The sequence below is a fragment of the Mus caroli genome, chromosome 4 (genome assembly GCF_900094665.2).
Source record: "Mus caroli chromosome 4, CAROLI_EIJ_v1.1, whole genome shotgun sequence".
Lineage (NCBI taxonomy): Eukaryota > Metazoa > Chordata > Mammalia > Rodentia > Muridae > Mus > Mus caroli.
This window is the reverse complement of record NC_034573.1, coordinates 137,904,587-137,916,077: the sequence shown is the minus strand read 5'-3', so window position 1 is coordinate 137,916,077 and position 11,491 is coordinate 137,904,587. Positions and strand designations below refer to the sequence as shown.

The 11,491-nt window shown below is 53.2% G+C and overlaps 1 protein-coding gene across 1 annotated transcript in view; it reads left to right on the top strand.

The window, feature by feature from the left end:
- Positions 1-3,829: 3,829 nt before the first annotated feature.
- C4H1orf167 (chromosome 4 C1orf167 homolog) overlaps positions 3,830-11,491 on the top strand; it is a 10,405-nt gene continuing 2,743 nt past the window's right edge. Inside the window, exons 1-9 of the mRNA XM_021161271.1 lie at positions 3,830-4,551; positions 5,015-5,058; positions 5,508-5,715; positions 6,281-6,408; positions 7,850-8,025; positions 8,525-8,711; positions 9,531-9,611; positions 10,003-10,067; positions 10,484-10,606. Of these exons, the coding sequence (XP_021016930.1) occupies positions 3,871-4,551; positions 5,015-5,058; positions 5,508-5,715; positions 6,281-6,408; positions 7,850-8,025; positions 8,525-8,711; positions 9,531-9,611; positions 10,003-10,067; positions 10,484-10,606 (1,693 nt within the window). The 5' untranslated portion in view covers positions 3,830-3,870. The remainder of the gene's footprint in view (positions 4,552-5,014; positions 5,059-5,507; positions 5,716-6,280; positions 6,409-7,849; positions 8,026-8,524; positions 8,712-9,530; positions 9,612-10,002; positions 10,068-10,483; positions 10,607-11,491) is intronic.

Here is an 11,491-nt window from a genome sequence, read left to right as displayed (position 1 = left end):
CGGATGGTTGTGAGCCACCATGTGGTTGCTGGGATTTGAACTCTGGACCTTCGGAAGAGCAATCGGGTGCTCTTACCCACTGAGCCATCTCACCAGCCCCGACAAAGGTTTCTTTTAAAGGCTTACTTGTTTTTGAGACCTGGCTCACGATGTAGTGCTAGCCTGCCTAGAGCTCACTTATGTAGACCAGGCTGGCCTGGAACTCACACTGATCTGCCTGTCTCTGCCTCCAGAAGGCTACCATACACCTGGCTCAACACAGACTTAAAAGAAGACGGTAGGAGGAAAGCTAGGGATCTAAGCTAGTGGAAAAGATCTTGCCTAGCTTGCACTGGTCGTGGGTTCAATCCCCAGCACCACTTTTAAAAATGGGAAGGGAGTGGAGTTGAGGGTGTCACAGGTTTGGGATTTGGATAAAGCCACCCAATAGCACAAGCCTTGAGACTTGAGCCCACGGTCTTTCATCTTCCTATGGGTGTCACAGGAAAAGCACACATGGCAGGGTGCACCATGGAACAACCCAAGCAAAGATGTGAAATGTGGGAGGTTTGGACAGAAACGTGAATAAACCAACATCAAAGCGTGCAAGGAAAAGACTGGGTGATTTCCAGCTATTTCTGGGGAGACCTGAGGCCTGGAGACCATAGACAACTTAGTGGTGGGGCGGGCAGGGGGAAGTCTGCCCGCAGCCACATCCATTACAACTGAGATGCAGGTCCAGGGCCGGATACTCAGCACAGAGCAATGCGGGCTCACGCCTTTAGAACTACGCATGCGCAGAGGTTTGCAACTTTCACTCGGGAACGCGCAAGGCACCCTGGGGACGGGAACAGAGCTAGGCGAGCACGCGCGTGTGTTTGATATTCTTTTTACCTCACACTTATCCTAAACGTTAGCGGTCCCTCAAACCTGATTGGTCAATGGAAAGGTCCCAAGGAAGACTGAAGCATCTGAGAGCAGGTCCTGAAGGGCAGGGAACTGGCCCTAGGTTTCCATGGTGGCAAAAAGTGTCTTTATGTGGGCATGGGGGTGAGAGGGTTGGGCTTAATACGGGAGTGGCCAGGGAAACCGCCATTGCTTCCAAATCGGCCTTCTCAGCAGAGCTGTCAGGCTGTAGGGCTATGCAACCGGGCGGGTGGCCTTTCCAAGCCTCGATTGCCTCGTTTCTAGAACCAGCAAACTAAATCTTAGGACTGACCGCGGTGCAGAACGTCTCTAAAGGCTGAGCTGGTGTTTAGCGTGGTTCAGTCACTTAACACGTTTCTAAGCCCCAGCCACGTGCCCGGCTGTTCTGTATGCGGCCTGTGTATGTACAGGTGAAATCATCTCTTCCCTAGACACAGTTACGGCACATGCCAGGTGGAGCTCATGCAGGGCACAGAGAGTTAAGTGTGGGCAGCATGAGAGAAGAGCTTACTGTCATGTTTAAGGCAGGAGGGAGGGCTGGAGAGATGGCTCAGAGGTTAAGAGCACTGGCTGCTCTTCCAGAGATGCTGAGTTCAATTCCCATCAACCACATGGTGGTGGCTCACAACCACTATAAGAAGATTTGATGCCCTCTTCTGGCCTGTAGGTGTATATGCAGCAGAACATTAAAAAAATAAATAAAAAAAAAAAAGCGGGAGGGAAAGGTTGTGTTGGAACTCAGTTTGTAGTGTGCTTGACTAGCACAAAGAAAGCGCTGGGTTTGAACTCCAGCACTGCGCAAAGTAGGTGTGGTGGCACAGCCTGTAATCCCAGAATTTGGTATCATCCTTGGCTATGCATAGTGAATTTGGGACAGCCTGATGTACATTTTAAAAACTCTCAAAACAGGCCAGGCAGTGGTGGTGCACGCCTTTAATCTCAGCACTTGGGAGGCAGAGGCAGGTGAATTTCTGAGTTCGAGGCCAGCCTGGTCTACAGAGTGAATTCCAGGACAGCCAGGGCTACAGAGAGAAACCCTGTCTTGAAAACAAAAACAAAAACTCTCAAATCAGATGGGAGACACAGAAGAGAGACTGGAGAGATAATTCAGTGGTTAGGAGCACTCCATATTGCTCCTAACCTAGGACACCAGTTTGGTTCCCACAGGATGGCTCATAAGCATCTGTAACTTCAGCTTCTGGGGATTTGGTATTCTTAGATGGGCATGGTGATGCATGCCTTTGATCCCAGCACTCGGGAGGCAGTAGCAGGTGACCTTTTATGATTTAGGCTAGCCTGATCTTCATAGTGAATTCCAGGACAACAGGGTAGCATAGTCGCTGCCTTAAAAAAACAAAACAAGCCGGGTGTGGTGGTGCACACCTTTAATCCCAGCACTCGGGAGGCAGAGGCAGGCAGATTTCTGAATTCGAGGCCAGCCTGGTCTACAAAGTGAGTTCCAGGACAGCCAGGGCTATACAGAGAAACCCTGTCTCGAAAAAAACCAAAAAAACCCAACCAAACAAACTAACAAACAAAACAAAATAAAACAAACGAAAAATAAAATATTACAACAGAAAAGGGAAAAGCTATGTGGGCCAGTGAGCAGAGACCCCAAGAGGCCTATGCAGAGAGGGACCATGCCCAGAATAGCTGAGGATGTGGCCCAAGGGTATTAGAGAGAACAGGGCCCTGTGGCCAGGGCATCTTGTTCTTTCTCCACAGAGAGTGCCCTTTCCCTGTTCCTAGGCTGAGAATCTAACCCAGGGCCTCACATATGCAGGTCAGGCTTCACCTTGAGCTATATGTACCTCAGCCCAATCCATCTAACTGAATGCACAGCTGTCCCCAAACCCATGGGACCAACATCTGCCACCGGATATAAGGAAAATGTACCCCCAAAGACTGTGGCTGTCCTGAGGCCAGGTAAGCTCACTGAGCCTGGTAAGGCGGTGGCAGCAGGTCCTCTCCAGCTGCTCACCTAGCACCTTTGTGGCTCTAGAGGTTTGCTTCCTTAGGTCAGCTTGATCGGTACAGCATCACCCACCCTGAGGGAGAGCTATTGAGAAGGACAGAAACATGGGACCTCAGGAGGGAAGGGCCTTGGGAGAGCACCCACCTCTGAAGGGTGGAGTTCCTGAAGAGTAAGTCTCTGGGCCAGAGTCTCTGGAGGATAAGCTTCTGGGAGTGAGGGTTCTCAGCCTACAGGAAGGCTACAGAGGGGCTGGAGAGAGGACCCAGAGGTTAAGAGCACTGGCTGCTCTTCCAGAGGATTCCGGTTCAAATTCCCAACAGGCACAAGGCGGCTCACAACTGTCTTGTAACTCCAGGGGCCCTGACACTCTCACACAGATATCCATGTAAGCAAAACACCAATGCACATAAAATTAAAAAACAAGCAAACAAACAAACAAAAAGGCGACAGAGCTGGTCCAGCATAGGGTACAGAGAGCCCAAGAACAAGTTCAGATTCTGATTCTTATGCTTGGAAGAGTCGAGGATCACTGGAGGGCAACCTGAGGATGCACTAAAAGGGGAGAGTGTTCTGAGACCACGGGGCAAACCGTAAGCTGCTCACCCATCACTCTTTCCCTTTCTCCCTTTCTCCTTCATCTCAGCTGGTAACCCCCATTTCCACAACTCTCTATGTACCTTGGTCCTACCTACAGATAACCCTCCTGCAGGCTCCCCTTTCTCCCCTCCCCTCCATGTTCCACATAGCCAGGCCTCAAGTCAGACCTTGTTCTGGAGCCTGCACATTGGCTCCCTCAGGCTTGTATAGCTGAAGTCCTGACTCCTCCTACCAGGAGCTCAGCCACTCCCCAGCTCTGAGGTTTGGATACCCATTGTCTTATCTAAGAAGACACACCTGGTTCTTGCCCCAGGGTGTGGCTGTCTCTTACAGAGCTGAAGAGACCCTGGAGAAACCTGGACATCAGCTTGGGTAGCAGAGGAGACCAGAAGATGCCCATGTGCCAGGTCACCACACACGCCCAAGGCCCAGTGCTATGCCAGAAGCCCTGCCAAGTCCAAAGTAACTTGACCTGTCCATGTCCCCACCTGGCCCTTGCCCTGAAGGACACAGCTGGCCGACTAGGTGACACAGGGCTGCAGCAGCAGAGTAACCTACACCTGCCAGTAGGGAGGTCCCAGGGGAGGATCCGAGAGCCATTTGTACAGCAGAGTAACCTGTGCTTCCGAGGAACCGCTAGCCCCCATCTGCAGAACAGCTGCCTGCCACCAACTGGCCCATCCTCCCACCAGAAGCAGACATTTCAGGTCACAGGCTGCTTAGACTTGAGACTCTCTGCGGACTTGGCACCTCTTGATGGGTGCACATGGCCTGGCCCCAGGCCCTGGTGTCGTTCAGGGAGCTGGGCACCCAGGCTTGTGGGGGAGCCTCTCACCTTGGAGGACCTGTCTGTCTCTGACCACAGTCAGTCTCAGGCCTCATCCCCTTTCTCCTGTAGTACTGCCCACTGGCTGCTGGACTCCACCCAACACCTACAACCTGAGAGCCAGACATCCTGGGAGCACCCAGGTCTTACCCAGAGAGGACCCCACAACTGTGGTGGCCAGTCAACTCCTGCCCAATCTTGGCCCAGCCACTCTAAGGAAAGTTTAAGCTTCCTGGAGACTCTGGAGGTCCAAGCTAGATTTTCTGAGTCCCCTATATACATACCCCTGTTACATGAGGCTACTCTGGGAACACTGGCTGGGGATTTCTCTAACTCAGACCAGGAGGTCCTTTCTACCCAGTACCTTGGAGCAAGAGAGAGGGGTCCCCCAGGCCTTCTATATAACAAAAGGCACAGAGGGCACTTCAGTGTCACACTCGAGGAGAGCAGCAAAGAGACCAGACTTGAATCTACAGGCATCTTCAGCGTCCTGCCTGGGCAGGCAGGAAAAGAGAAGGCCCCAGAGGAAAAAACAGGCAGGGATGGGGAGAGGATGGCCTCCTGCCCGTCAAACACAGCCCCGGCTCAGAGCACCACACAGGTAGAGGCCTCCAGAGGCTGGGGGTGGGCCACTCCCAGAAGATGGGCTTGGCTGAAGTTATCACACCTACTCTTTGGCCTGAGAACTGTCCTGTCTTTTGTTTCTGCAGAACGAGGCTCAAAACATTGTGACCCTGGACTCCCAGGCAGCCTGGTGAGGCCCCCCGCTGTGGGGGGGGCGGGGAAGGGGTGTAGAGTTGAGGCCACTTCAGCTTCTGAGCCATCTGCCTGTATCTTAGGGACTTGAGGAAGTTGGGTTTCTGATGGCAGAGGCTTGGCAGGATTTCAAGGGGACAAAACTACCCTGTGCCTCATGGGAAATCAGGGCCCAGGGACTTATGGGCCCAGGTTCTATGCCCCTGGGTTTGGATCACTGGGAACTGTAGACATCGGGGTAGTGGGGAAATTATTCTCTCTCTGGGAGTCTCCTACTCTCTGGGAGTCCAGGGTATCAACAAGAGAGTTCTTTGGGTCTTCTTCTATGGAAGGGGGCATCGCCTTCATGATTACTGGAAAAGTCACAAGGATGGTGTCCTGGGAGGATGGGGCTGAGAATTGCGCCTACCCCCTACCCCCTCCCCATCAGTCCTGTTATGTCCTCAGCCAGAAGCTGCTGTCCGAAAGTTTCAGAGTGTGGAGGCGCTTGTCACAGAGGCACCAGGCAGTGGCTAAGGCCACAGCTATGAGACACAGGCAGCTGATTCGAAAGAGCCTCAGAGAGCTGCGCTGGGTCCTATGGCTCCAGGAGACCCGACTGGAGGCAGCTTGGGAGCAACAAGCAAAGGCCCTTCTAGCCTGGAGCTTCCGAGAGGTCTGGGTTCTCCAGGTTGTGGTTTGGGTGGAATGACATGGTCCTGATATAGCTGAGAGGAGAGGGGGCGCCTGCCTACTGAGAGGGGGGCGCCTGCTGGGCCCAGGGTGCAGCTCATAATGATCTCTCCAACCATCTGCTAGGGTTTTTTTGTGTGTTTTGTTTTGGTTTTGGTAGCCCTGTGTAGCCCTGGCTGTCACGCTGTTTGGTTTTGGTTTTGGTTTTGGTTTTGGTTTTGGTTTTGGTTTTGGTTTTGGTTTTGGTTTTGGTTTTGGTTTTGGTTTTGGTTTTGGTTTTGGTTATTTGCCAGCTTGGGCTGAGAGGATGTATGGGTGCTCTTCCTCCTTGGGTACTGAGTACGGAAGAGTGGAAGGTTTGGCTCCAAAGGAAAGCTCTGCCTCTTGCTATTTATTCATTCATTCCTAAGGAAATGGGGTAGCCTTATGATTCGGGCCAGAGCTTTGGTACAGGATTGTGACTCTCGCTTGCCCCTCCCTGCTGCTCTCTTGGGAGCCTCATCCCAAGCTTCAGCCAGCATCTTTTTGCCCCTTGTCTTTTGACCCAGTGGAGACATGTCGCTTTGCAGCAGAAACTGGAGCAACCTCATACCCAGGCTGCGCCAACGTTCCTTGCTTCTAGGGGAAGCCTTTCCTTGGAGAGAAAAGCAGCCACAGATCTTGCCTGGAGATGCAGGTAAGCGTGGGCACCAAAACTGGGCAGTGTGGCCTTAGGCAGCTGTTGGCCTGCTCTTCCCCCACCCTGCCCTCTGCCCCACCCTCTGCCTCTGCACCTGCCAACCAGCTTCTTCCACCTAGAGCCAGGATGAGGACAAAGAGTGGGACAAAATATGCCAGTCCTGACACCATTTATAGTTATAAAAAAAGGACAGTCAGGGTCCGCCTCATCACGTGGTACACTGTTGAGTTAGCAGCCATTATAATGTGTGTTTTATTTATTTATGTTTTATACTTATTTCTGTTTATGTGTGTGTACTTGAATGGTTGTATGCACGCCACACACATGCAGGTTCCCACAGAGTCCAGAGGAAGGCAATGGATCCCTGGGAACTGGAGTTACAGGTGGTTTGTGTGCCTACAGACGTGAGTGTTGGTAACCGAACCTGGGTCCTCCACAAGAGCAGCCAGTGTTCTTAACCACTGAGCCATCTTTCCTGCTCCTATACATCTGTGGGCCTTTTTTTTTTTTTTTTTTTTGGTGTTTTGAGACAGGGTTTCTTTGTGTAGCCCTGGCTGTCACGCTGTAGACCAGGCTGGCCTCGAACTCAGAAATCTGCCTGCCTCTGCCTCCCAAGTGCTGGGATTAAAGATGTGCCACCACGCCCGGCAGGGCCTTTTTTTTTAAATTCCATCAACTCATGTTGATCCCCCGCCCCCAGCAATAACTTTTAACACTGGAAGTGACCTAGAAGTGACCTAATGACCTAGACATGGTGAGTGACTTAGGGATGGATAGTAACCTGCAGGGGGATGAAGGGACCTGGGTACCACACGAAAAGAACAGAGTGTGCAAAGGCCTCAGCAGGAGCGTAATGACGCCAGGAGCCGGTGTAGTAGTAAAAGCTCCTAGTCCCAGATACTCAGGAGGTGGAGGCAGGGGGATTGCTTGAGTCCAGGAATTCAAGGTCATCTTAGGCAATGTAGAAAGACCAAATACATGAAGGAGAAAAGCAGCAGTGACGAGCATCTCGAGGGACCGGGAAATGTTCTGAGATGACTGGAAAAGGTGTTTGGGATCAGGTCCTACATAGCCTTGGGGGCCATGGGGAGGAGCTGAGTTTTGAGGAGCAGAGGAGATGCCCCAGGAGGCTGAGCAGGTAGATAAGCGGACTGGACTCAAGATGAAGGCAGCATGCCAGTGGTCACTGAATCAGAACCAGCAGAATAAGTTGAGCAAGGGTGGGTGTGGGAGGCCAGGCAGGAGGATGCCAGCGTCCTCCAGGCACTTGGGGATGACATTTGTGGCCTGAGCTACACACAGTCCCTCACAGCCTTCCACCTTATAGATGAGACATGGAGGCTCAGAAAGGCAAACCCCGGGGGTCCTGAATCGTGGGCATAGCAGGAGCAGGTGGCCCCGCTGCTGCTGCCAGGGGCTGTTTCTCTCCACGGTGTAGGTGCTTTAAGGCCTGGCAACGGTTAGCGAAAAGAGGGGCCCAGTACAGAAGACATCTGGCCCATCGAAGAGTGAGGACCTTAAGGGTATGCCTGGGACAGTGGATAGAGATGAAGCAGCTCCAGGCCTCAGATGTCACAAAGATGACTCAGTTGGCCCTCCACCGGCAGAAGGCAGGTGAGCCTGTGGCAAACACAGGGGGGTCCGTTTCCTCTAACCAGAGCTCCCATTAGTCAAGTTCAAGAGCCCAGAGAAGCTCAGGAAAAATGCTACAGCGGGAGGGAACTTTGCTGAGCTGGGCCTTTTAGGGGTGGGAGGAACCTTGCCAGTACCAGAGGTCTGGGAGGAGTTCCCTGAGGGAGCAAACCTTGGCTGGGCTGCATCCCCGGCTCTGGCTCCTGCTCTGGACAGGGGACTATTCTGGCTTAGCGCTGGGTCATCACACATTCTGCTCAGAAAGCACGGGGCTTTCTGCTCCAGAAAGTCTCTAGTTTGAGGCAGGACACATGCACAGTCCCCTTCCCCAGCTGGGGATCATGGGGTCTTAAGATAACCTTACGGGGAGCACGTAGAGGACACGGGAAGGCAGTGTCCATGATGGGGAGGCCCAGGAGGCCTGAGGCTGCAGCTGTACGTCTGCAACCAGGAGCTCAACCACTTCCTGCCTTCTCCCCAGGGAATGAGGTTCTCAGCGGCTTAGCCCCAGGAACTGCCATGGCCCATTGCCTGGAGACAGTGACCCATGCCCAACAGCTATCTAAGGGTCCAGATCAGTGCTCCTTGTGGGAAATCTGCCAAAAGTTGGCCCTGTACCAGACCCTGCTGCTCTGGAGGACACGATTCTACCAGCGCCAGCAAGCTGGGTAAGTGTCTGAAAGCTGACGACCCAGGGTCAGCCCAGGGCATGGTGGGTACATGATCCATGTCCTGTAGAGCCTGTTTGACAATCCCAGCCTTCCCATGGCCTTGACAGGGGGGCTGATATGATGATACATTGTGTGGCTCAGCAGATATCAGGCTCTGGGAGGTGGCCATGGGACCTTGAGACAGTGACCAAGCAGAAAGCTCCTGGGGCTACCACTGCCCTCAGCTGCCTTTACAAGAATTCTGAGACCAGGCTTGATTGTTAGCTCTGGGGAGACTGGGGTCATTAGAGGTCAGCTTTTCAACTAGGCTGCCTTGGAGAATAAGCCGGTAGTTCCCTAGTTAAGAGTTCCGTTCTAGCAAGCATGGTGGCACATAGTTCAGGATGACTGCACACTCTGGCAATCAATCTACTATGCCTGGCTTGTATTTTTGATAGTTTCTGGTTTCCATTTGTTTTGTTTTGCTTTGCACTGTTTTCAGAAAAAGTGTTTTGTTTTGTTTTGTTTTGTTTTGTTTTGATTTGATTTGTTTTAACTGAGTCCCCCACAAGAGGGTGTGGGCTTGGCAGTCACTAGAGTGGCTTGTTTGTGTCTTTTGTGGGGCTGGGCATCAGGACCTCAGACTCATCCCCCTAAGCACGTGTCTACCACTGAGCTACGACATTTCTTGAAGCTCTGAGTGATCCCTTGGTTTCCACCAGCTACCGTCTGCCAGCTGGGCTCTCTCACAGCAGGCCTGACCCAGTCATGGGTGCTAGGAGCCCTGGGGACTCACTCACCTCCCTCCCTCCCTCTCTCCCTCCCTCCCTCCCCCAGATCCTTCTTCCAGGGCATGCAGAAGCAGATTCTGCAGCACCTTCTGAGCCAGTGGCACTTGTGGTCCAGACCCTCCCTCAAGTGACATGAAGACCATGTTAGCCCTGGAGGCACGCGGCAGCAGCCCAAGATGGGGGAGGCCTGGCTGGGCTGCAGAACATCAGGAGGGGCTGGAGTGGGGTGGAGATGAGGAGACCCAGGGTTCATCCCTCCTCCCCAGCTTCCCAGGGCCCCCACCCCCTGGAGACCTTTCTGGTGGGTATCCTGAGAGCAGTCAGGTGGCAGAGCAGGGGCTGTGCCCTCTTCCCTGGCAGCTGCAGTTCCAGTAGACTCTGGATGCAGCGAGGTTGTACTGGTGGACCCTCCAGAGGCGGTAGGAACCTCTCTGCAGGAAGGGGGGACCCCATTGTCCTTTGTGTAGTGGAGTCATTGCTTCCTGACAGCTCCTCTGACCCATCCTTGGTCTTCCCAGCAGCAGCCCCTTGGAGTCTCACAGCCCAGTCAGCATGGCCCCCAAATCTCATGTGCTCTCCTGCTGTGAGGGGTGGGGGTCCAGCAAGGCAGTCTGTAGTGTCTGTTTCTCCCCAGAAGCTCTCACAGGGCGGGGTTTGAGAAGGGACGGCCTACATACCTTTGGTTTGTGCCTCTGACTGTGTGATTTGGGGCAAGTTACCTTTCTCTGTGCCTCTGCTTTTCCTTTCTGTAAAATGAGGACAATTACACAATTACAGCACCAACCCCGAAGGCTGAGCACTGGGCATCGGAGGTTGAGGGCCCTTTGTAGTCCTGTCACCTGTCATTATGTCCTTTGGAAGGGCTCCAGACCCCTCTAATCTGTTCATCAGAGCCAGGAAAAGATCCACCCAGGCCATATCTGTTGCTGCGGGGAGGAAGGAAGCGGTGAGGCTGGCCTAAGGGCTGTGCTCAGAGCAGATATTCCCCCTCCTCCCCAGTGTCCTCCTCAGCTGGAGCAGCTGGACTCCACGGGCCCGGGGAGAGCTGCTTGCTGGGCCTGGAATTGGAACTGTGGGGCTGTGATGAGTTTGTGGAAGCAGCTGCTGGCAAGGTGGTGGACAGTGCAGAAGAGTCCAGGAGCGAGGCCAGGGACTGGTGCGAGTGGCCTGAGCCACTGGCTCTCCTGCTGAGGGAGCCAAGGACTGGGTGGGGACACCTGGGAGAGGAGAAGGCCAGAAGGGTCCCTTAGTGACACTCCATTCCAGAGCCATCTCAGAGCCCAGGATTGGATCACGGAGGGTACACCTAGGACTGGGTGGGTCTCTGCTCTTTTATCTTCTGCTGTGTGGATCTTGAGCAAACCACTTAAGTACTTTCAGTCTGTGGTTGGCCCTCTGTAAACCAGGAATAAGACTGTGCCCACTCCACCGAGTGCCTGTGGGGATCCTGGGGATCCTGTCAGTCCACAGCAAACCCTGGGCTGGAATATCAGCACCTCCCTCTTCCCCATCACCTTTGCCTTGCCTGGCCTCTACATGTTGCTGGCTTACGCTCTAAGGTCCAGGAAGAGTCCTGGTGCTCTCAGGACCATGATGCCAGTTAGGCAGCAGGGGTAGAAGAAATAGGCTTGCAGAGCAAGGAGCCTGTATGCGGAAGGAAGGGGATGAATCCCCTCTAGCTTCCCAGAATCCTAGCTCCGCACGAAGATCTTTATCCTTGTCCCCAGTTTGACCCCAGCCAAGTTGTAGTCACTTCTCCAGGAGGCTCCCACCCCTTTCTGAGCAACAAATAGCCTCAACATTTTATGTAACTAATTAACTTCAGTTCTGGGGATAGAATACAGCACTCCAGTCTACCACTGAGCCACACTCCCAGCCACTATTACAGCTTTGTTTTAGTTAATTAGTTAATTAGTGGTTTGTATGTGTGCCACAGCTCTTGGTGGGAGTCAGTCCTCCCTACCACATACATGAGTCCAGGGTATTCAACTCAGGATGGCAGGTTAT